The following is a 26095-nucleotide window of genomic DNA, read 5'->3' as shown; positions in this document are numbered from 1 at the left end:
TGACAATATTGATGTAAGCAAACATAAATGAAGCTGCAAAGAGAAAGAAGAACTTCAGGGAGATTTCTTGAGGAAAAAGAATTCATTTTTAATCAATTATGAAGGCTAATATTTAAATTCAGAACTTTGCGTTTATTTTTCTTAATGTAGCAAATTACCCCAAATCTTAAAAAGCTAAGTTGATGTTGTTCTTTTGGATTAGTTGGCAAACATAAATCCAGTTCAGTACATGAGCATGTGTTGCCTTAGAGTTATGCTTACCAAGGCTCTACCATCTTATGGTAAATCAGCAGAGCATAACAGCTAAAGCTAAGGACTTTGGACAAACAGGCTTAGTTGAAACATGGATCTAGAATTTATTTGTGGTATTACCTTGAGCAAGTTATTTATTTAACCTCTCTGAGCCCTAGTTTTATCATTTGTAAAATCTGTGTCATTATCCCTACCTTGTAACATATTGAGAGGTTTACCATGCTTGGTGTTAATGCCTTGCTATTAGGAAACTGTGGTTCATGTTTCCTATGATTATATCGAAATTCTCTTTCTGATCTTTAAGAGACCTTAAGACACTTCCTTTTCCCTTATTGAATCTTTGGACATATTCTTTGTGCATTTTGACAGAACCCACACTTCTCAAAATACTGAAGATATCCGTGTATCACTCTATGAAAAGCACCTTTAGCCAATTACTACTTTGGTCTGTGTTGAAGAACAAAAATATACTGGCATGTCTACTTAAGGCCATTATTCCATAGCTTCTTTGACCTTAGATCTGTACCTTTTTTTTAACGTTAGGCATAAGGGTTTAGGAATATGTAAATTTCTTTTCCAAAAAAAGGTCTGTATTTTTTAATGTTTAGTCATGTGGGTTTAGAAATATTATTTGCTTCTAGTAAAGAAGCAAGGAGTATAAAATATTTTTTTGCACCATTAAGTCCTTGAAAATGGCAATCCTAAATTTCTTTGTTTTGGTACATAATCTTGGGTTTGATTTAAAAGCCGCTGAGAAATGAAGGATCATTGTTTATCCTCATGATATTTCCTAGATGTCAGTCCCTTGAAAGGAAAAATTCTGCAATCCCTTCAGAGCTGAATGAAAAGCAAGAGCTTGTTTATAACAACAAAAAGTTGGAGCTACAAGTGGAAAGCATGAAATCAGAAATCAAAATGGAGCAAGCTAAAACTGAAGAGGAAAAGTGAGTATGCCCACTTGCTGGAAGAAGGTAGAAGAGCACTTCCATAAGATTGGAATTAGGATTTAGAATAAGTTTAAAATTTTTCTCTTTTATATATCTCTTTTATGTATTTGTATTTATGTATTTGTATTTATTCTCTTTTATGTATTTGAAGGGGTACCAGGAGACTTCTTTGAAGAGATAAACTTTGTTCTATTATAACAAAATTACTAAGTTACTTGTAATCTATGTTGATTTTTTTTATTTTTTATTTTTTTATTTTTTCCTTTGGATTTGTCCTTTATTAAGAGTTTTTTTTTTTATAAACATATATTTTTATCCCCAGGGGTACAGGTCTGTGAATCACCAGGTTTACACACTTCATGTTGATTTTTTTTTAAAAGATTTTATTTATTTATTTATTTATAGGCAGAGGTCACAAGTAAGCAGAGAGGCAGGCAGAGACAGAGAGGGAAGCAGGTTCCTGGCTGAGCAGAGAACCCCTTGCGGGGCTCGATCCCAGGACCCTGGGATCATGACCTGAGCCGAAGGCAGAGGCTTAACCCACTGAGCCACCCAGGTGCCCCAGTGTTGATTTTTTTTTGAAAGATTGTTTTCTTTGAGAGTAAAAAAAGGCTGGCAGGTAGTGGAATGGGAAAGGTAGGAGAGAAGGTTTTACTAGTCAAGTTTTCAGAAGAAGGTGGGAAAGTAAGACTAAGTTTTTATATTTTCTCCCCAAATTCTAATTCTTATTTTTTTTTAAACAGGTCCAAGTTAGCCACTCTTCAGTTGACCCATAACAAACTTCTTCAAGAATACAATAATTCATTGAAAACACTGGAGGAACTGAAAAGGAAAGAGGTACTCATAGAAAAAAATGACTTTCATAGTCGCATAAGGAACAGAAACTATAAACATTTTTATATGCAAAATGTTGTGCTAATCCTTAACTGACTCTGGTTTCAAAGGCGGTTCTTCGGTTTATAATTGATTTCTTATGTCTAAGTGTATATAGCTTCTGAGGTTGCCCCAGTGTTATAATGTGCTCTATAAAATGCTTTTAGCATTTCTTTTTTTAAAGATTTATTTATTTAGTTATTGAGAGAGGGGGAGAGAGTGTGGAGGGGTATGGTGGGGCGGGGCAGAGGGAGAGGGAGAGAGAATCTCAAGCAGACTCCTGATGAGCATGGAGCCTGACTCCGGGCTCTATCCCAGGACCCCGAGATCATGACCTGAGCCGAAACCAAGAGATGGACACTTAACCAACTGAGCCGCCCAGATGTTATAGCTTTTAGCATTTCTAAAGTGAGTGGGTTCATAGGAGAGCTACCAGCATGGGTTCCCACGTGACCAGAGCACAGTGAGACTATGGGTGGCCACTGGAGGGGTTGTCTCCATGGAGCTGTTACAGGGCTAGCTTGCTGCTGCCAGTGACCTTGAGACCCTGGACTCACTGGACTGCAACTTACATTAGTATACCACCAGCAAGGAGTGGCAGTTTAAAAATGGGAAGATGTGTGAGGTGATAGATGTGCCTGTTAACCTAGTGGGGGGAACTCTCTCACACTGTATATGCATATCAAATTATTACATTGTTCACTTTAAATATCTTATAATTTAATTTGTCAGTTTTACTTGGATAAAGCTGGGATAAATGAGTAAAGATCATGAATGCTTTGAATTAGAAGGGATCTTTGAGTTTATATGCTTGTAAATGGACTCTTTGTTTTCCTTTTTTTTTTTTAAGTTTTATTTATTTTTAGAGAGAGAGAATCTTTCAGGGGAGGGTCAGAGGGAGAGAATCTTTCAAACAGACTCCCTGCTGAGTACAAAGCCGAGGACACAGGGCTTGATCCCTCAACCATGAGATCAGGAACTGAGCCAAAACCAAGAGTCAGATGCTTAACTGACTGAGCCACCCAGACACTACATATTTTTTTTAATAAAATATTCTTCCTGGGGCGCCTGGGAGGCTCAGTGGGTTGGGGCCTCTGCCTTTGGCTCGGGTCGTGATTCCAGGGTCCTGGGATCGAGCCCCACATCGGGTTCTCTGCTCAGCAGGGAGCCTGCTTCCTCCTCTCTCTTTCTCTGCCTTCCTCTCTGTCTACTTGTGATCTGTATTTGTCAAATCAATAAATAAAATCTTTTAAAAAAATATTGTTCCTCTCTAGGACTAGTAAAATTTTTTCATTATTTATATACTTATCTATTTTTAATTGGAGTAGAGTTGACACACAATGTCATATTAGTTTTCAGTGTCCAACATAGTGATCTGAAATTTATATACCTTATGAAACATTCATAATTATAGCTACCATCTGTCACTGTACAGAGTTATTACAATAGTATTAACTGTACAGTTGACCTTTGAACGAAAGATTTGTACAGGTCTGCTTAATATGCAGATTTTTTAAAAATACAGAACTGTATACGTGTTTTTTCTTCCTTACGACTTTTTAAATAACATTTTCTTTTTTTTTTTTAGCTTACTTTATTGTAAGAACACAGTATATAATACATATAACATACAAAATATATGTTAGCCCACTAAATTATTGGTAAGTCTTCCAGTCAGCCATAGGCTGTCACTAGTTAAGTTTCTGGGGAGTCAAAAGTTACATGTGGATTTGTGACTCTGCAGGGGCTCAGTGCCTCTAACTCGTGCATTGTTTGAGGGTCAGCTGTGTTCCTGTGCTGTACTGTACATCCCTTGACTTATTTATTTTATAACTACAAACTACAAGTTTGCACTTCTTGATCTCCTTCATCCCCCTATGTCTCTCTCCTTAACAAAACAAATGTTTTTTTACATTCCACATAAGTGAAATCGTACAGTATTTGTCTATTTCTATGACTTACTTTACTTTACGTAATACCCTCTAGGTCCATCCATATTGTCACAGATGGCAAGATTTCAGTCTTTTTATGTCTGAGTAATATTCTCATGTGTGTGTGTGTGTGTGTGTGTGTGTGTGTGTGTGTGTATGTATGTATGTATATAGATCCCATCTTCTTTATCTATTCATCTGTTGAAGAGCAGTTAGATTGCTTCCATATCTTAGCTATTGTAAATAATGCTCTAGTAAACATAGGAATGGATATATCGTTTTGAATTAGTATTCTCATTTTCTCTGGATAAATACTGGAGAGTGGGATTACTGGATCATATGGTAGTTCTATTTTTAACTTTTTGAGGAACCTCCACAGTGTTTCCAGAGTGGCTGCACCAGTTTGCATTCCCACTAACAGTGCTCAGGGGTTCCCCTTTTTCTCCACATCCTTGCCAACACTTGTTGGGTTTTGTTTGGTTGGTTGGTTGGTTTTGATACTAGTCATTCTGGCAGGTGTGAGGTGATCAATTTTTAATTTGAACATGTTTCTGCTTTTCTACGGACTTCGCCATTTAAGAGTAACATCAGTGGGGAAAGTAACAGTATCAGCAAGTTACAGCCTCACTGAGATCAGGGTTTGTCATCGTTTCCCTTCTTTAAGTGTTTTTTCTAAGTTAAATGAGTACAACTTTCTGAGTAAGTTATCATTGCTAATTAACAGAACAGTTTAGAGCCAGGCATTTAAAAAAATAAAACTTCATTTAATGTTTTACCAAAATAGCTTGAATTAGAGGTGCCTGGGGGGCATCGTTGGTTAGGCAACCGTCTCTTGATTTTGGCTCAGGTTGTGATCTTAGGGTCATGAGACCAAGCCTCACGTTAGGATCCACGCTCAGTGAGGAGGCTGCTTGAGACTCTCTCTGTCCCTCTGCCTCTCCCCACCCCTGTTCATGCACACTCTCCACTTAAATAAATTAATCTTTTTTTAAAAGATTTTATTTATTTATTTGACAGAGAAAGAGAGAGAGGTTACAAGCAGGAAGAGAGGCAGGCAGAGAGAGAGGGAGAACAGGCTCCCTGCTGAGCAGAGAGCCCGATGTGGAGCTCAATCCCAGGACCCTGAGATCATGATGACCTGAGCTGAAGGAGAGGCTTAACCTACTGAGCCAACCAGGTGCCCCTAAATAAATAAATCTTTTTAAAAAAATAGGTTAAATTATTTCACAGTCATTTCTAGAATAATCTTGTCTCTCTTAGTCTGAAAAAGTGGATAAGGTGGTACTTCAAGAACTAAGTGAAAAGCTGGAAGTGGCAGAGAAGGCCTTGGCTTCCAAGCAGCTTCAGATGGATGAGATGAAGCAGACCATCGCCAAGCAGGAGGAGGACCTGGAAACCATGACCGTTCTTCGGGCTCAGGTAAGCTATGTTCTGAAACATGAACTGAGTGAGGCCAACCATGGTTCTGTTCTCATATGGGAAAGTGATGGTGTTCAAAATATATTTTTGGATGTTATATAATTTCCACCAATATATTTAAAGATTTTTTTTTATTAAAGCATATCATGGATGGAAAGTGCACCAAACTTTTAAGGGTAGAGCTCAATGAATTTATCTATGCTACAGTTGATAAGTAGTTGGATTATTTTCAGTTTGGGCCGGTATAATTAAGGTTGTTCTGACATTCTTGTGCGTATCTCTCTTTGCTGGACTTTGCCTTCCTTTCTGTGGGTACATACCTAGCTAGGAGTGGAAGAGCACATTGCTAGAGTTCACGTATTACTGAATGTTAGTGGATGTGGCCAATACTTTTACAAAGTGGTTGTATCAGTTTTCGCTCCAACCAACAGAATCCCCATTGCTCCACATCCTTACCCATACTTATATTATCAATATTTTTACTTTTATTTATAACCATTCTGGGGGGCACATAATGGTGTCTCATTTAGTGTGCATTTCCCTGATGACTAATGAGACTGAGTACTTTCTCGGATGTTCAGTAGTCTTCTTGATGCTCCCTTTCGTGAAGTGCCTGAAGATGTCTTTCCCCATTTTTCTTCTGGTTTACTGTCTTAATTTTATGAGTTCTGTGTTTACACTCCAGACACAAGCCCTTGACAATTCCGTTTGTTGCAGGTTTCTTGTTTCTGCGATTTGTCTTTTCACACCCCTAAAGGTGTCTTTTGATGAACAGAAGTTCTTAATTTTAATGTAGTCTACGTTGTCAGTCTTAATGCTTACAATCAGTACTTCTTGTGTCCTTTTAAAAAACTTTCACTACCTCAAGGCCATGAAGATACTCTGCTGTGTTGTTCTAAAAGTTTTACTGTTTTGCCTTTTATATTAATATCTAGAAACCACCTGGAATTAGTTTTTCTTTATAGAGTGGGATAAGGGTGAAGACTCATTTTTTTATCTTATTGCCTTGGCACCATTTATTTATAATGTCATCTTAAGTACCGTGCTGCTCTTGGTTGTATATTGTGTTCGGGTATCCATGGTCTATTTCTGGACTCTGTCCTGTTCCATTGAGCTATTTTTGTATACTTGCTCTGGTACCATACTGTCATGACTTATTATAAAGCACCAAAATTTTGATACCTGGTAGAGTAAGTCTTCCTACCTCATTGATACTTGTCAAGAAGACCTTATATTTTCCTTCCCTTTTTCATTGTCATTTTAATTTTAGCATCCACTTGGTATTTTACACACATACAGGAACACAGAAGAACCTTCTGGAGCTTTGACTGGAATTATATTAAATACATTATCAATCCATTTTGAGGTAACTAACCTCTTTACAACAGTGACTCTTCCAGTGCAAGAATGTGGCGTAGCTTCTGTAATTCTTCTTCTTTTTTTTTTTTACTTTTAAAGATTTTATTTATTTATTTGAGAGAGCATGAGCAAGAGAGAAAATAGAAGTAGGGACAGAGGGAGAGGGAGAAGCACACTTCCCTGCTGAGCAGGGATCCCGATGCAGGGCTTGTTCCTGGGACCCCGGGATCATGACCTGAGCCAAAGGCAGACACTTAACTGACTGAGCCATCTGGGCATCCCTTCTTTAAATCTTCTTCTTTCTTTTTTTTTTTTATTAACATATAATGTATTATTTTTTTAATCCTTCTAAATAATATTTTTAATATTCTTAGTATTAGATTATTCATAGATACTCTATTTCAATGATACTGTTATAAATAGCACCTTTTTAAAAAATCTTCATTTTTTAACACCTACTGTTATATAGAAATACAACTGATTTTTATAAATTGATTTTGTATGCAGTAGACTTGCTCAATTCACATTTTAATTTTAATAATATCTCTGAATATTCTTTTGACCTCTTTGCACTCACAGTCATATCATTTAAATAATGACTATTTGGGGTGTTTTCCTTTCCAATTCTTCCTTTGCTTTATTTCTTTTTCTTGCCTTATCACACTGACCGGGCCCCTGTTACACAAAGTGTTGTGTAACAGTGCAGATGGCAGGCAGCCTTGCAGTGTTTTTACATTTTACTGCTAAGTACATGGTGTTTGCTATAGCCTTTGTTGATCTTACTTATTGAATCAAGGAAATTCCCTTTTCTTTCTTGTTTGCCAAAATTTTTATTTCGAGTGGATATTGAATTTTATTGAGAGAATGTTTTTTTCTTATGGTAATGATATAGTTGGATAATTACATGCCTTTTTCCTTTAATTTGTTAATGTGGTGAATCACATTGATTTTTAAATATTAGGAAAATTACATTTCTTGAATAATTCTTCATACATATTGCTGGATTTGGTTTGCTTATATTTTGCATAGGACTTTTGTGTCTATATTCTTGAGTAAGATTGGTCTGGGATTTTCCTTTTGCTAATGTCATTGTGAGGTTTTGATATCAAGGTTTTCTTGGCCTCATGAAAATAAGTTGAGATACATTCCTTCTTTTATTTGAGAAGAATTTGTGTACCATGGCTTATTGTTACTATTTGACCCCACTCTTGCTCCTGGTGGGTGGAGGACTTGCAGAAAGTTATCAATGAGAATGAATCCTGCGTGAGATATTAAACTACAGGAAATGTGGGAGAGAACCTTTGTCTTTTGTCGTTATTTTGTTTGTTTGCTTAATTAAAAGTAGGATTGCAGTAGACCTTTTTTACTACAACTCTTCACTCATGATATCTTAGATGTCTCTCCATATTAGTACTCATAGCCATTTGTTATCTTTTTGAACAGTTGTATGGTATTCCAAAGTGTGCATTACCATCATAGACTTAACCAGTCCTTTAATATGTATATGCTGTACCAATATTCTTGCTATTACCAACAATGGTGAACTGAACAGTCTTGTATGTATGTCTCTGTGCACTTGTGGAATCTATAGTGAGATGTAGACATGGAATGGTTGGGTTATTGGGTATGTCTGTCTTTAAGTTAAATAAATATTAACAAGTTGTCTTCCAAGAATGCATAACCAAAATTATCCTCTCACCGAAGGACAGAAGAATGTCTATTTCCCCACCTCCTTGCATCATTCTTTTAAATGTTTGCCAATCTGATAAAGATAAATTCTTTTTAATATAATGAAGTTAACAGTTTATTATTTCCTAGTGACTACCTATATAGTCATTACTCAAATATGAAATCCAAAGGTAACCACCTTTGGATTTACTGGATGTACGGTCTTGAGTTTTATTTCTATAGGAAGAGAATTTCAACCCAAGCCCTTTATAGCATTTTGTTTGTTCAGGTACCTCATGGTATTGCTGTCATGTCCTTTTCCTTCTGTACACGGACATTTGTTGTGTTTTGATAGATACTCCCATTCATTCACTCAGCCACTTCTTTTTGAGCACCTTGATGTGAGCCACTGGTGTCGCTGCAGGGCACGTGGGAATGGACAGAATGACCCAGGTCTCACTGGCTCAGAGCTAATCATTGGTAGAAGTAAGACAGTAACTTAAATTGAGATTGGTCTCAAAAATTCCCCTGATGCATCAGTGATCGCATACCGTGTTGGACCATTCTTAAATGGCAGGAAGTCCCTTAAAAGGACCTTTTATCACATAGCTGTGGACGGGGGGTTGTAACTAAAACTGTGATATTTAAGTTTTTATTAATTTTTACTTTTAAAAGTAAGAGATAAGGGGGCCCCTGGTTGGCTCAGTCGTTAAGCGTCTGCCTGCTTCTCCCTCTCCCACTGCTTGTGTTCCCTCTCTTGCCGTGTCTCTGTCAAATAAATAAATAAAATCTTTTTTTTAAAAAAGTAAGAGATAAATATTTGTATCCTAGAACCATGAAACTTGGGGGAAAACCTAAATTTTAAGTATAAAAAGTTTAAAATTGTTATTAGAATAATGTTCATTTCACTATTAAGGAGCTCATTTTTACTTTAGAATTCTTAAACAGTGAAGAAATCTCTATCACAACATAATATTTATAAATTTCTAGGTTAGAAATTACCCTCCAGCTTAGCAGCTGCTACAACAAGCGTTTGTCATCTTTAGGTTTCTGTGAGTCAGGCATGCAGGAGCAGCTTAGCGGGGTCATTCCGACTCAGGGCCCCTCATGAGACTGCACTCAAAATGGACCGAAAGACCCGTTTCCAAGCCAGCTCACTCACACAGCTGCAGGCAGGAGGCCTGAGTTCCTCACCCTGTGGGGCTCCCCACACGGCAGCTTGCACACTCTCATGACCTGACAGCAAGCTTCCCCAACAGCGGGTGACCCAGGGAAGAACAAGGCAGAAGCCATGCACCATCATTTCTGCAATATCCTAGTGGTTACATGGGTTGGCTCTGTTTGTTGTGGAAGGGGACTATGGAAGGGTGTGAATACCAAGAGGGGAGCATCACCCAAGCCATCTTGGAGGCTGGCTACCACCGTGAGAAGGAGGCATAGAATACAGGCTTCCGTCTTGGTTCAAGTGCTGGCTTGACAACATACCTAAACTACCCCAGACTGAGAGCTGTTAAACTTGTGAATGTAAAATGAGCATAGCAATTATACATTCACAGGACCTTTGATCAAGTGAAGTAAGGTAAGAATATAGGCACCTGACATAAGACCTTGTACATGTTTGGAATGCAATGAATAGCATCTATTTATTATTGTTGTTTAAAATTTAATTTAAGGCCAGCCTTTGTAAATATACCTGACAGAGTAAGTAAAGCATTTACTATATTAAGCTAATCCTGAATATGACTTATTTATTTATTTTAATAAAGATTTTTATTTATTTATTTGACAGACAGAGATCACAAGCAGGCAGAGAGGCAGGCAGAGAGAGAGGGGGAAGCAGGCTTCCTCCTGAGCTGAGAGCCCGATGCGGGGCTCGATCCCAGGACCCTGAGATCATGACCTGAGCCAAAGGCCGAGGCTTAACCCACTAAGCCACCCAGATGCCCCTGAATATGATTTTTTTTAAAAAAAGACCAGAGAATTGGGGCACCTGGACAGCTCAGTTATTAAGCATCTGCCTTTGGCTCAGGTCATGATCCCAGAGTCCTGGGATTGAGCCCCACATTGGGCTCCCTGCTCGGCAGGAAGCCCACTTTCCCTCTTCCACTCCCCCTGCTTATGTTCCTGCTCTTGGCTGTCTCTCTGTCAAATAAATAAATAAAATCTAAAAAAAAAAAAAAGACTGGAGAATTTTACTGAACAAATGTTATGTGCAGTACTTAAACCACCTATATCAATGTTATTGTTGGGTTCTGATTGCCTAAAGTGCGCACGCATGCATGCACACGCACATACAACTTGTCTTCCGTCTGAAGATTGGGAAGTCATGTGCTGGCTTCTAGCAGGACTGTGCACACCTGTTCCTGATGAGGGAATCACAGAAGGCAGCACTCCCCCTGTGCCTCGTCACCCAGTGGGCTGTAGAGTATCCATTGGTTCGTCTATGTAGTAACTTCTGTCTCTCTTAACATCTACCAGATGGAGGTTTACTGTTCGGACTTCCACGCTGAAAGAGCAGCGAGAGAGAAGATACACGAAGAGAAGGAGCAGCTGGCCCTACAGCTGGCAGTCCTGCTGAAAGAGGATAATGTTTTTGAAGATGGAAGCAGGTGAGGCTCAGGAAGGCTGAGAGCACATGCTGGGAGCCCAGGGCATAGGCCGAGCATGGGGGGCCTGTCCGAGGTGCTCCCTATGAGCTATCGCTCAAGTCAAGCTGAGCACACTTCGCTTGACTGTGTCCCTGACACTCAGCGTGACTTCCCGCGAGGCCTGGCCGCGTCCTGTGGGAACATGATGAGTTCTTTGCTTTCAGACATGCTGGGAAGACGTGACCTTGTGTGTTCCGAAGCCCTGTCCTGCTGTCCTGAGGGGAAGTCATAAACACTTCGATTTTGCAACATGTTTTAAAAGAAAATAGGGCTAAAATTACTTCTGTCTTTTAAATGTCCATTTTGAGAAAAATTGGAAACAGAGAGAAATAGAAATAGAAAAATACAGGGATAGAATGTCACACGCTATGATGTGCTGAAGGTTGGGAAGGTTGGGAATTGACAGTGACATACATTGATTTGCATCGTGGATTTTTTTTTAAGATTTTATTTATTTATTTGACAGACAGAGATCACAAGTAGGCAGAGGCAGGCAGAGAGAGGCAGGGGTGGGGGGAGCAGGCTCCCCTGCTGAGCAGAGGCCCCGATGCAGGGCTCAATTCCAGGACCCTGGGATCATGACCTGAGCTGAAGGCAGAGACTTTAACCCACTGAACCACCCAGCACCCCCTGCATTGTGGATATTTTATACTGCCTGGAGCTCGGGTGGTAACATCCCCATCTGTTGTATACTTCTACATAGTATCAGTATAATACCTATGTCATATCTTGAAACAACATAATATTTGTTTCTCTGTGTGTAAGTTACAGGATGGTCGCTAGGTATTGTTCTGCAGCTGGCTTTATCTCACACTGGGATTTTAAACTTTGGAGGATTTTGTGTATATATGCAGTTTATTTCATTGTAACTGCTCTATAGTATCTTGTTTTAGAAATATGCTACTTTTTTCTAATCCATTCCATTATCAGTTGACAGTGTGGTTATTTACTTATTGATATTTTTCATTCTGATTATTCATTTCTTTCACTACTCTGTGTCTTAGTGCCAATAATATTTAACATTCTACTTAATCCTTAACATCTGGTTTCTATGAACTTTGCTCTTATTTTTCAGCTCTTTTTTTTCCTCCATCCTATTGTTGAATGTCTGTCTAATGTTGTCATAGTTCAGGGCATTAGAACATCACTATCCTGTTGCTTTTCATCCCAGCAGGCAGTCCCTGATGGAGATGCAGAGCCGTCATGGGGCGAGAACCAGTGACTCCGACCAGCAGGCCTACCTCGTTCAGAGAGGTGAGTTGCATGTGATTGTAGGTGATCACGGTTCCAGGGAACAACTATCCTGTAAAGAGAATGCTTGAGGACAAATGTAGTAAAGACACTACATTTTACATGAAAATTCCAGATCAAACTGTGAAGAATGTAGCACCCCCAGCCTTAATTCCTGTGTACCCTCTTCTTCATTACCATTACCATTACCAACTGAATCCAGACACCAGACTCTTCATGTTAGCACTGAAGACCTGGTGTAGCCGAACTTTCAACCTTTCTCCCTCTAATTCTCTATAGCTATTAGCCAACTGAATCACTCCCCTTTCCTTGAGCTTGCTCTAGGCTTATGTACCTGCGTGTACTTGGTTATGTGGTGTCCTTCACTCACTCATTTCCCTGTCTCCCTCCCATTGCTTTCCAGTGAACTCCTACCCCATCTGTAAAACCCATTTCAAATATCATCTCCAGGAATCCAGCAAAATGTGACCTCGCCCTCCTAAATTTCAGAAGTACTTTCTTCCTGTTGTAGTCCTCATCTGCTATTTGATTTTATAATTACGTATGTGTTCTAAATATGCATCTAAGTACCACATTAATGAAGCTCTCCCAGAACTTGTAAATTCACCTATTACCTGGTGTTATGCACATAATAATGTTCACATTTACTGAGTTTATTGTGCACTGACATGAACACTGGCCTCAGGCATGTTTACTGTCACAGGGTAAAGCTGTGTTCTTCCCCAAAAGCTGTATTTACCCACTTGAGCACCACCAGACATTTTCCCTAATCTGGTTTTAAGTAACACAGAAACACCCATATACCTCTGTTATCAAAAGTGTCTGTAGCAGCGTTTTGGGTCCAAAAAGACCATCTCTTGCACCTTAATTTCTTAGGAGAAGATTTTCTTTTGTCGTAATTAAAGAAGGAATGCCTATTTATGTTAAAAAAAAAAAAAGTCACATACTCTTCTACTTATATTTATAATCCAGAAATCATCACAAAGTACACATTTATTCATGATTATCCTAATAAGCTTTTTGTCTTATAAAAAGCAATATTCCAAACAGACTGTATTGAGATTTTCATTTTATTTTTATTATTATAATTTTGTTAGCTTCCTAACAAAGCTGCCTTAAACAGTAGCCCCTCTTGACAGTATTTCATCGTTATGGTCAACTGTGGCCATCAGTGCACCTGTTGTAATCAGGGACACTCAGTTGAGCACAAGGCCTGGCCAGGTCCATGGTGATGTGTGTCCTGGTTGGAGAGACAGGATGTGCACATAAAAGGATGGGTTCATAAAACAAGATAATATTTAAGTAATAGGAATAATGGTGCTGAAGGTCAGAGGACAGGTTGATCACTGGGGGCCAGGAGAGCTGAGAAAGGCCTTGAAAAGGTGTGACTTTAAGCTTGACCTTGAAGCTAGGATTTACATAAGTACCATGTGAGAATAAAGGGTCCAAGGCAGAGAGGAGGGTGATGTGTTAACAATGAAAACTGACTAAGCTTATTTTATAGCAAAGAGCCAGGAGGTAGAGGTAGGAGGTATTAGTTAACCAACTAATAAAACAGCCCAAGTCTGAGTCTCGAAACACAGACCAGGACAAAGAAAAAAAAAAGGCACAGGTGAGCACAATGTTTTAAAATGAGCAGTCCCTGGTCAGTGCCAGTTGTCATCTAGAGCAGAAAAAGCTGACTCTGACTCCTGATCTCCGGCCATGAGACCATTAGAAAGTTCTCCACTTTCAGGGCATGAACTCATGCCTTGTCAGTATTTCTTTTCCTTTTTTTTAAAAGATTTTATTATTTATTTGAGAGAAAAAGAAAGCATGAGAGGAGATAGGTCAGCAGGAGAAGCAGACTCCCTGCTGAGCAGTGAGCCCGATGTGGGACTCGATCCTACAACTCAGGGATCATGACCTGAGCCAAAGGTAGTTGCTTAACCAACTGAGCCACTGGGCACCCACCTTGTCAGTATTTCTGTTTAAGGGTGTTGCTGAACACAAACTGTAATTGTCTCACATATTATTCAATTCAGATAATATGCTCAGAAGCCAAAAACCATGTTAAATGTTGCCTCCACTGTCAGCCTCCAAAAGCAAACATTTCAGGGGCTGACTGAAAGTCCTCAGACCAAAATGCTTTGTGTTGGTCCAAAAAGGTCAGACCAAGGAGATGTCCCGGGAGTCAGAAGTCGCTTCTAGCATCAATCACAGTTTGCACATGTGGGACCTACTTAGAGTCGAGGCTTATTTCAAGCATTCTTTAATTTAGACTTGACCCTCATTCCAGTTCTAAAATTGGATGGAATGCCGTGACCCATTCTTTCTCATCACTTACTTTGCCTGGGCAGCCCTTACCTACACCTAGAATTCCTCTCAAGTGCAATGGGTCTCATCAGGGGGGCCTTTTCAGTCCTCCCACTAACCTGCCTTGTGCATGACACAGTGTGGCCCTTTCCTCATACGTCCCTGCTGTTGCTTTTCTCACCTGAAGTCCCCACCATCTCTGTACCCCTCTGGTCCACCTCCTGGGTCTCAGATGCATGGGCCAAATGAATGCAGTTGTTTCTGCTTCTGAGAAGCTTCACACTTTTCTGGCTGTCTCTCTGTGTGCTGCTTACTGTTTTCTCCACCTTGTCTCCTCTTTAGCTCATATCTTCATCTATCTCATTCTTTCTCTCAGATATTCTTGTTTTTATTATAAAGCACATATAGTCCTGCACCTAGAACTGAAACTACATATTTTCAGATGCCTACAATTTGGACTAGAGCCCAAATCTCAAAGTAATAGGAAAGCGGGTACCATTCTGGGAGATCTTCTCTATGTGTGTAGATGTCTTAAGGACCCCATCCCCCAAAATTCCCTGTATTCACTCCCCTTTAGGTATCACTTACAAAATTTAACAGATGTTAACATTCATCATTTGTTATTAAAATCAAACAAAACCACTTACAACATGGAAGAAATGGAATATTGTTTCATTTAATGTCTATTCCCAGGAGCTGAGGACAGAAACTGGCGGCAGCAGCAGCAGCGGAATATTCCAATTCATTCCTGCCCCAAATGTGGAGAAGTTCTGCCCGACATAGACACGCTCCAGATCCATGTTATGGACTGCATCATTTAAGTGTTCACATCTCACTTCCCCCCCAGACTGTTGGTAAATACCAAGATTTTTTTCCTCCAAGAGTTGTGCTTCTGTGTTATTTGTTTTCACACAAACATTTTGCCTCATTATGTTTATTTTAGGAGAAAGAAATGAGTATGTTCTAAATGGGACATTTTCTGTGGATTTCCTTAGAATCCTTAACATATCACTTTTCTGATAATAGATTCTTTTTTTCTTTCTTTTTTTTTTTTTTTAAATGTTCCACATATTTGAGCTGAACTATTCACGCAGTTAATGAGCTTGTGACATCATGGGACAGAGGGAATATAACTGAAGGAGGAGGCCTCACAGATAAACTTTGAGAGTCTTTTAAGGAGGCAGGAAAAATGAAGTGGTTAGAGATTTAATCGATAGTATCTTTCGAGTTTTTTTTTTTTTAATAAATTATATTGTTATTTTTCTTCATCCTTTAAGACACATCTATATGAGGTCGTGTGTATGTTGTGGTTTTAGTGCACCTACACTTATTGTACCATTTAGGATGGGGCTCTTTTCCTATGAGTGCTATGGGCTTTTACTTGATCATTCGGATGAGTGAAAATGTATTGGCGTATGTGAAGAACATACGTTAAGTTCACTGGTTTCATTGTTGCCCTGCGTATATGGGCTTATACAATAGATAGTTTATTAATTTCTAAGAAAGAACAGCTGCCTATTAATTTCCCTGGATCAGGCTGTATACTCATAATCACAAAAATAGGTATTGCAAAATAAAATTTTGCTTTTGAATAGTTCACATTGTTCGTATATGATTGGCCAAGCTCATGGGATGCTTCCCATATTCAGCTTTATATAAACTTAATGCTTATTCAAATCTGTTTGGTGAACTCTATGATACAAGCAAATCCCCTTACTAGAGACTAGTATGTGTTGTTTGAATTAGAGATTATTCCTGCTAAGGAGGTAAAAAGATAGGGATTTGCTCTATTCTGTAAACCCACAGTTTACCGAGATTAGCTAATACTGAGCCAGTCATCAAAGTAAACAGTGTCTTTGTGTGTCTATATCCTAAACATTTAGAAGAAACTTAAAAGATATACTCTGGGTTTATCATAATAATCTCTCTTAGGCAAACTTGATTTAATAACGTGTGTGTGTGTGCGTGTGTGTGTTTATTTATGCATATATGTTTTTTAAACCAGGAATCAAAACAGTTAATTCTGTGTTCATGCCAAGAGAACACACAGATTGACTGGTAGCTTGGATTCCCCCATCTCATTCCAGGGAGAATGCTTGTGAAAGATATGTCTAAAGTAACCATGAAATTTTCATTTTAACTTGATTATAGTTCCTAGTTTTAATTTTTTTCCTTACTATTTTGTATTGGAGGAAATAGATTTCTCTAGTGTCTTAAATAGAAAAGCAACCCAAATGGTTTCACATTGAAGTTAAGGGATTATCCTTTTATGTTGTTCAAGTAAAAATATAAGCTGATTCCAACTCTGAGGTAATAATGTGAGTGACTTATTAAAGCTGTGATCAAATTGTTTGCTGGATAATTAAAAGAATTGCAAATGAAGGCAAGTTCATATAGTCAGTTTAAATTAAAGCCATTGTACTGAGGGAGGTAAACAGTTTGGTAAACAGCTTGTAAACTGTGCATGTTTTCTCTAACTGAGTCTCTTCAGAGGTCCAGCTCCCATGTTACCAGGTAATGACACTTCATTGGAATGTCAGCCTCTCTCTGGAACCCACTATCCTGTGTTCTCCAAGTGTGGAAAATGGGGGCTATTGCTCCCATGCATGACATGAGAATTGGGACATGAGAATTGGGAAGAAATAGGAATGAGACAATGAAGATTTTGCAGCTAAATAAGATTACAATATTAAGTCTTCAGGTATTATATTTTAAAATAATTTTGATCTAGTCTGGCATATAAGGAGCTTGGAAGTCATCACTCCATCCTCTTAACAAGGAAAAGGCTGAACAGATTGAAAATCACCAACTCTTTTTAAATCCCTCAGAGAACTGAAGTCACAGGGCAAACCATTGCCCAGAAATTGGAGAGACAGTCAGACAGATACAGAGAGTCTCAGATTACCAGATCAGGGTCTCAGGAGCAAAAACCATAGTAGGAACCAGTATCTTAGTAGGAGCACTTAAACTATATTTGAAGAATTGCCAAAGGCTCAGCATGGACAAACTTGAGAATTAAAAGCTTTAATAGGAGCCCATTTTGAAGAGCACCCCCACACTTGTGTGAATTTTACCTCCAGGAGCCCTAGAAGATCCCCACAGTGAAGATTTCTAAAAATTCTCCCATACTTTTAGCAGGGGAAGAGGGAAAGCCATTTTGAAATACACCAAAGTACTCTGTTCTTAGGGATGCCATCCCTCAAGGGAAATTGCTTTTCCAGACCCTAATCTGCTGGGTTATATCAGAGCCTGACTGACCCAGGGGAAAGGAAATACCCAACTACCACCCCTTCTAGCTTTACTCCTTTCACCTGAGGAGGAGAAAAAAGTCTGAGAAGCAATTGTAAAGGTCGTAGTTCAGAGGCAGAAGCTCAGTAAAAGACCAAGACCTTATCATAGGACGGTGGAACTCTTTTCCCCAAGCTCTATGTTGCCACCACATCAGCAAGATCCCTGTCTAATAACGGGATTACAACCAGAAGAACTGCTCACCTTTGGGTTTATTAAAGAAGAGGTATATAGGGAATCCTAAAGATTAACAGGAGAGACAAAACAAGGACACCAGAGGAAATTTTAGCCTGACACCCAGGAGCTGCAGCAAATAGTAAACATAGTCTAGCTCTTAGCCAGGTGAACATAAAACCTCACACTATAGATTTATTTACCTCAGTTCCTTTTACCTACTGCATCATTGCCATTTTTCAACAAGAAATTATACTACTACTAAAAAAACCCACAACTTAAAAAGACAGAGCAAGCATCAGATGTGATGAATATAAGACTAGAAATTTAAAACAACTATGGTTAATATCCTAAGGGCTCTAATGGGAAAGATGGCAACATGCAGGAATGAAGGGTAATATAAGCAAACAGATGGGAACACTAAGAAAAACTCAAAACGAAATACTAGAAATCACAGGCAGTGTAACAGAAATGAAGAATGCCTTTTGTGGGCTCATGAAAAGATTGAACATGGTCAAGAGAATCTGTGTGCTTGAAGCAATGTCAATAGGAACTTCCAAAACTGAAATGCAGAGAGAAAAAAGAATAAACACAGAATATTCCAGAGCCATGGGACAATTTTTTAAATGTAATATATGTGCAATGAGAATATCAGCATGAAAAGAAATTGTGCTAAGTAATTATGGCTGAGAATTTTCAAAGATTAATGACAGAGACCAAACTACAGATCAGGAAGCTCAGAGATCACTAAGCAGGTTGAATACCAAAAAATCTTCACCTAGGTATATTGTATTCAAACTGCAGAAAATCAAGGGCAAAGAGAAAATCTTGAAGAAGCCAGAAGGAAAAACAAAACAAAACAACCTTATCTGTAAAGGAGCAAGGAGAAGAAATATATAAGACCTTTCTTCAGAAACCATGCAAGTAGGAAGAAGGGAGTAAAATACTTAAAGTGTTGAGAGAGAAAAACCACCAACCTCTAATTCTGTGTCCATGGAAATTGGACAAAATGAAGGAGAAATAGACTTTCATAGACAGAAAAATTGAGGAATTTCTTTCCAGTAGACCTGCTTTGTAAGAAATGTGAAAAATTCTGCAGAGAAAATGGAAGTTACTTCCGTCAGAAACTCAGATCTACATAAAAAAGGGAAAATTATTAGAGAAACAGTAGATGAAGATGAAGACTTTTGTTTTCTGTATTCTTAATTGGTCTAACAGAGTAACAGTTCAAAATAATAATAGCCATGTGTATTCAGTGATTATAGCTAATGGACCAGTGGAATGAATAATAGCAATGTTATAAGGGTTGGGAGCAGGGAAGTGGGATAGTCTGTTAACAGGATGTTCGCACATATTGCAAACTCCAGTGCAACCACTGAGAAAAAAATGTTAAAGAAGTATATGCTAAGTTATGCTAATAAAGGAGCAAAAATGGAATAACATAAAATATTCAGTTAAAAGCAGAAAACCAGGTGAGCCTGGTTGTGGATATTAAGGAGGGCACGTATTGCATGGAGCACTGGGTGTGGTGCATAAACAGTGAATCATGGAACAATGAAGAGCTAAAATAAAAATTTTTTAAAAAGCAGGAAACCCAGAAATAGAGTGAAAGACAATAGAAGAAACAAAGAAAAAGGGCAATGAATAGAAAACAGTAATAAATGTGGTAGATATTAATCCCATTATGTCAATACTCACTTTCAACATCATTAGTCTAAATATGCCAATTAAAAGACAGATTGTCAGAGCGGATTTAAAAAAACAGGATTCCACCTATTTGCTGTCTGTAAGAAACCCACTTTAAATATAAGGACATGTAGATTACGAGTAAAGAGATGGAGAAAGAAATAGCAAGGTAACACTAATTAAAAGAAAGCTGGAGGGTGCCTGGGTGGCTCAGTGGGTTAAGCCTCTGCCTTCTGCTCAGGTCATGGTCTCAGGGTCCTGGGATCGAGTCCCACATCAGGCTCTCTGCTTGGCCTCTCTCTCTCTGCCTACTTGTGATCTTTGTCTGCCAAATAAATACATAAATAAAATCTTAAAAAAAGAGAAAGCTGGAGTAACTATATTAATTTAAAGAAGACTTAAAAGCAAAAAGAATTGTTGTAGAATGGTCGAGTTTCATTCTTCTACATATAGCTGTCCAGTTTTCCCAGCACCATTTATTGAAGAGACTGTCTTTTTTCCACTGTATATTTTTTCCTGCTTTGTCAAAGATTATTTGCCCATAGAGTTGAAGGTCCATATCTGGGCTCTCTACTCCGTTCCACTGGTCTATGTGTCTGTTTTTATGCCAGTACCATGCTGTCTTGGTGATCACAGCTTTGTAGTAAAGCTTGAAGTCAGCAGCGTGATGCCCCCCCCCCATTTTATTTTTGTTTTTCAATATTTCCTTAGCGATTCGGGGTCTCTTCTGATTCCATACACATTTTTGGATTATTTGCTCCAGCTCTTTGAAGAATACTGGCGGAATTTTGATCAGAATGGCATTAAAAGTATAGATTGCTCTAGGCAGTATAGACATTTTAACAATGTTTATTCTTCTGATTCAAGAGCATGGAATGGTCTTCCATCTTTTTTTTGTCTTCTTCCATTTCTTTCATGAGTGTTCTGTAGTTCCTCGAATACAGATCCTTTACCTCTTTGGTTAGGTTTATTCCCAGGTATCTTATGGTTCTTGGTGCTATAGTAAATGGAATCGATTCTCTAATTTCCCCTTCTGTATTTTCATTGTTAGTGTATAAGAAAGCCACTGATTTCTGTACATTGACTTTGCATCCTGTCACATTGCTGAATTGCTGTATGAGTTCTAGTAGTTTGGGGGTGGAGTCTTTTGGGTTTTCCATGTAAAGAATCATGTCATCTGCAAAGAGAGAGAGTTTGACTTCTTCATTGCCAATTTGGATACCTTTTATTTCTCTTTGTTGTCTGATTGCTGTTGCTAGGACTTCTAATTCTATGTTGAACAAGAGTGGTGAGAGTGGGCATCCTTGTCGTGTTCCTGATCTCAACAGGAAGGCTGCAAGCTTTTTCTCATTGAGGATAATATTTGCTGTGGGTCTTTCATAGATAGATTTTATGAGGTTCAGGAATGCTCCCTCTATCCCTATACTTTGAATCATTTTAACCAGAAACGGATGCTGGATGGATAAAAGACCTCAACGTGAGACAGGAATCCATCAGAATCCTAGAGGAGAACGTAGGCAGTAATTTTTTCGGTATCAGCCACAGCAACTTCTTTCAAGATATGTCTCTAAAGGCAAAGGAAACAAAAGCGAAAATAAACTTTTGGGACTTCATAAAAATCAAAAGCTTCTGCACAGCAAAGGAAACAGTCAAAAAAAACAAAGAGGCAACCCATGGAATGGGAGAAGATATTTGCAAATGACAGTACAGATGATATCCGGAATCTATAAAGAACTCCTCAAACTCAACACACACAAAACAGACAATCATATCAAAAAATGGGCAGAAGATATGGACAGACACTTCTCCAATGAAGACATACAAGTGGCTATCAGACACATGAAAAAATGTTCATCCTCACTAGCCCTCAGGGAGATTCAAATTAAAACCACATTGAGATACCACCTTACACCAGTTAGAATGGCCAACATTAGCAAGACAGGAAACAACATGTTTTGGAGAGGATGTGGAGAAAGGGGAACCGTCTTACACTGTTGGTGGGAATGCAAGTTGGTGCAGCCTCTTTGGAGAACAGTGTGGAGATTCCTCAAGAAATTAAAAATAGTGCTTCTCTATGACCCTGCAATTGCACTACTGGGTATTTACCCCAAAGATACAGATGTTGTGAAAAGAAGGGCCATCTGCACCCCAGTGTTTATAGCAGCAGTGGCCACGGTCGCCAAACTGTGGAAAGAGCCAAGATGCCCTTCAATGGACGAATGCATAAGGAAGATGTGGTCCATATACACTATGGAGTATTATGCCTCCATCAGAAAGGATGAATACCCAACTTTTGTAGCAACATGGGCAGGACTGGAAGAGATTATGCTGAGTGAAATAAGACAAGCAGAGAGAGTCAATTATCATATGATTTCACTTATTAGTGGAGCATAACAAATAGCCTGGAGGACATGGGGAGTTAGAGAGGAGAAGGGAGTTGGGGGAAATTGCGGGGGGGGAGGTGAACCATGAGAGACTATGGACTCTGAAAAACAATCTGAGGGTTTTGAAGGGGCGGGGGGGGGGGGGTGGGAGGTTGGGGTACCAGGTGGTGGGTATTATAGAGGGCATGGATTGCATGGAGCACTGGGTGTGGTGCAAAAATAATGAATACTCTTATGCTGAAAATAAATAAAAAATAAATAAATAAAAAAGAATTGTTGGGGATAAAAAGGGACATTACAGAATAGTGAAAGGGTCAATTCTCCAAGAAACATAACAGTCCTTAATGCATATGTACCTAACAACAAGGCATCAATATACCTAAGGGAAAAATGATAGAATTGCAAGCAAATATAGATGAACCTACTAGTACAGTTAGAGAATTCAAAATCTCTCAGTAATTAACAGACCCAATGGTCAAAAAATTAGTAAAGCCATAGTTTCCATGAATAACACTATCAGCAAGATCTAATTAACATTTATGGAATACTTCATATTCCAAATATAGCAGAATATGCATTTTTCTCAAGTTCATGGAAAACATTCACTGTGATAGACCATATTCTGAGCCATAAAACACAGCTTACCAAATATAGAAAAAGGTAAGCCATATGCACAATATGCTGTCATACCACAATGGAATTAAACTAGAAACCAAAAACAAAAAGTTACTGGGAAACTTTAAAAAAAAGTTTGGATGTTTAACACACTTATAAATCATACATGGGCTAACGAAGAATTCTCAAGAGAGATTTGAATAAGTTTTTAACTAAATGAAGTGAAAATATAAAGTTTGTGGACTGAAGTGGAAGCCAAGCTTAGCAGGAAATGTATAGCATTGAATGAAAGATCTAAAATTGGCAATCGAAGCTTCCAGTTTAAGAAACTAGAAGAAGGATGAAAAATTAAACACAAAATAAGCAAAAGAAAATAAATAATAAAAATTAGAATAGAAATCAATGAAATCAAACCAGGAGGCCAATAAAGAAAATCAATGAAACTTAAAGCTGGCCCTTTGAAATGATGAACAAAATTGATAAACCTCTAGTTAGGTTAAGAAAACAGAAGACAAAAATTGCCAATGTCAGTATACCAGCAATGAATGGTTAGAACTTTAAAAACACAATAACGATAACTTATTAGTACCAAAATACTAAATACTTATGTATAAATCTAATAAAATATGTTTTATAAGATCTGATGAAAGAAGTCAACTAAATACATGGACCAATGTTTCATGTTCCTGTATAGGGATACTCAGTATTATCAAGATTTTGGTTTCTCCCAACTTGATCTACAGAGTTAATATAATCCCAAGAAGTTATTTTGTAGTTATTGACAAAGTCATTCTAACAGTTAATATGGAGAGGCAAAAGACCCAGAATAGCCAGCATAATATTGAAAAAGAAGGACAAAGTTGGAGGACAGACACTACCTGCCTTCAAAACTTACTCTCAAACTGCAGGAATCAGGATTGTGATATTGGTGAGAGAATAGACATATATATCAATGGAGCAGAACGGAGAGCCCAGAAATAGACCCAGGTAGTCAACTCATCTTTGATAAAGGAGAAAAGGCAATTTAATGGAGAAAGGATAGTATTTTTTAATAAGTGATGCTAGAACAAACAGTGGACCTCCACATGCAAAAAATAAATCTAGACACAGACCTTATACCTTTCACAAAAATAAAACTCAAGCCACAGACTGGAAGTAAGTCTTTATAAAACATTATCTGATGAACGACTGGTATCAAAATATAAAAAGAAAAAAAAAGAATTCTTTTTTTTTTCCTATACACAAAGAATTCTTAAAACTCAGCAACAAGAAAGCAACTCAGTTTAAAAATGGAAGAGCATAAATAGAGAAAAATGCGCAAATATTAAACGTACAGCTCTGTGTTTTTGTGTTTTTTTTTTTCCCCCAAAGTAACTGTTAACCAGGTGAAGATAACAGACGTTACCAGCACACTGGAAGCCGCCTGTGAGGGAGATATTCATGTTGAATTTTACAGGTTAGATAGACTCAGCCATGTAAAACAGCTTGCCCAAAGTCACACAGCTATTAAGTTACAGATTTTATGTTTGAAATTCCCCGCGCTGTTTGGACTGAGAGGTGTCTTGCATTTTATGTTGAGGCCAGCATCACCTTGATCCCAAAACCAGACAAGGATCCCACCAAAAAAGAGAGCTATAGACCAATATCCTTGATGAACACAGATGCGAAAATACTCAACAAAATACTAGCCAATAGGATTCAACAGTACACTAAAAGGATTATTCACCACGACCAAGTGGGATTTATTCCAGGGCTGCAAAGTTGGTTCAACATCCGCAAATCAGTCAATGTGATACAACACATCAATAAAAGAAAGAACAAGAACCATATGATACTCTCAATAGATGCTAAAAAAGCATTTGACAAAGTACAGCATCCCTTCCTGATCAAAACTCTTCAAAGTGTAGGGATAGAGGGCACATACCTCAATATCATCAAAGCCATCTATGAAAAACCCACCGCAAATATCATTCTCAATGGAGAAAATCTGAAAGCTTTTCCGCTAAGGTCAGGAACACGGCAGGGATGTCCATTATCACCACTGCTATTCAACATAGTACTAGAGGTCCTAGCCTCAGCAATCAGACAACAAAAGGAAATTAAAGGCATCCAAATCGGCAAAGAAGAAGTCAAATTATCACTCTTCGCAGATGATATAATACTATATGTGGAAAACCCAAAAGACTCCACTCCAAAACTGCTAGAACTTATACAGGAATTCAGTAAAGTGTCAGGATATAAAATCAATGCACAGAAATCAGTTGCATTTCTCTACACCAACAGCAAGACAGAAGAAAGAGAAATTAAGGAGTCAATCCCATTTACAATTGCACCCAAAACCATAAGATACCTAGGAATAAACCTAACCAAAGAGACACAGAATCTATACTCGGAAAACTATAAAGTACTCATGAAAGAAATTGAGGAAGACACAAAGAAATGGAAAAATGTTCCATGCTCCTGGATTGGAAGAATAAATATTGTGAAAATATCTATGCTACCTAAAGCAATCTACACATTTAATGCAATTCCTATGAAAGTACCATCCATCTTTTTCAAAGAAATGGAACAAATAATTCTAAAATTTATATGGAACCAGAAAAGACCTCGAATAGCCAAAGGGATATTGAAAAAGAAAGCTAACGTTGGTGGCATCACAATTCCGGACTTCAAGCTCTATTACAAAGCTGTCATCATCAAGACAGCATGGTACTGGCACAAAAACAGACACATAGATCAATGGAACAGAATAGAGAGCCCAGAAATAGACCCTCAACTCTATGGTCAACTAATCTTCGACAAAGCAGGAAAGAATGTCCAATGGAAAAAAGACAGCCTCTTCAATAAATGGTGCTGGGACAATTGGATAGCCACATGCAGAAAAATGAAATTGGACCATTTCCTTACACCACACACAAAAATAGACTCAAAATGGATGAAGGACCTCAATGTGCAAAAGGAATCCATCAAAATCCTTGAGGAGAACACAGGCAGCAACCTCTTCGACCTCAGCCGCAGCAACATCTTCCTAGGAACAATGCCAAAGGCAAGGGAAGCAAGGGCAAAAATGAACTATTGGGATTTCATCAAGATCAAAAGCTTTTGCACAGCAAAGGAAACAGTTAACAAAATCAAAAGACAACTGACAGAATGGGAGAAGATATTTGCAAACGACATATCAGATAAAGGACTAGTGTCCAGAATCTATAAAGAACTTAGAAAACTCAACACCCAAAGAACAAATAATCCAATCAAGAAATGGGCAGAGGACATGAACAGACATTTCTGCAAAGAAGACATCCAGA

The 26095-nt window shown here is 38.3% G+C and overlaps 1 protein-coding gene across 3 annotated transcripts in view; it reads left to right on the top strand.

Annotated features, from left to right (window-relative positions):
- OPTN (optineurin) overlaps nucleotides 1-15524 on the top strand; it is a 44228-nt gene extending 28704 nt beyond the window's left edge. For 2 of the 3 annotated variants that reach the window (XM_059184132.1, XM_059184133.1), the window contains 6 exons: nucleotides 1047-1196; nucleotides 1943-2036; nucleotides 5264-5422; nucleotides 10928-11058; nucleotides 12269-12351; nucleotides 15337-15524. In XM_059184132.1, coding sequence (XP_059040115.1) covers nucleotides 1047-1196; nucleotides 1943-2036; nucleotides 5264-5422; nucleotides 10928-11058; nucleotides 12269-12351; nucleotides 15337-15464 — 745 coding nt within the window. In that variant the 3' untranslated portion in view covers nucleotides 15465-15524. The remainder of the gene's footprint in view (nucleotides 1-1046; nucleotides 1197-1942; nucleotides 2037-5263; nucleotides 5423-10927; nucleotides 11059-12268; nucleotides 12352-15336) is intronic. The other variant, XM_059184134.1, reaches the window with a different exon arrangement.
- The last annotated feature ends 10571 nt before the right edge of the window (nucleotides 15525-26095 follow it).

The sequence above is a fragment of the Mustela lutreola genome, chromosome 8 (genome assembly GCF_030435805.1).
Source record: "Mustela lutreola isolate mMusLut2 chromosome 8, mMusLut2.pri, whole genome shotgun sequence".
Classification (NCBI taxonomy): Eukaryota; Metazoa; Chordata; class Mammalia; order Carnivora; family Mustelidae; genus Mustela; species Mustela lutreola.
The sequence above is the reverse complement of the archived record's forward strand: the minus strand, read 5'-3'. Positions and strand labels throughout refer to the sequence as shown.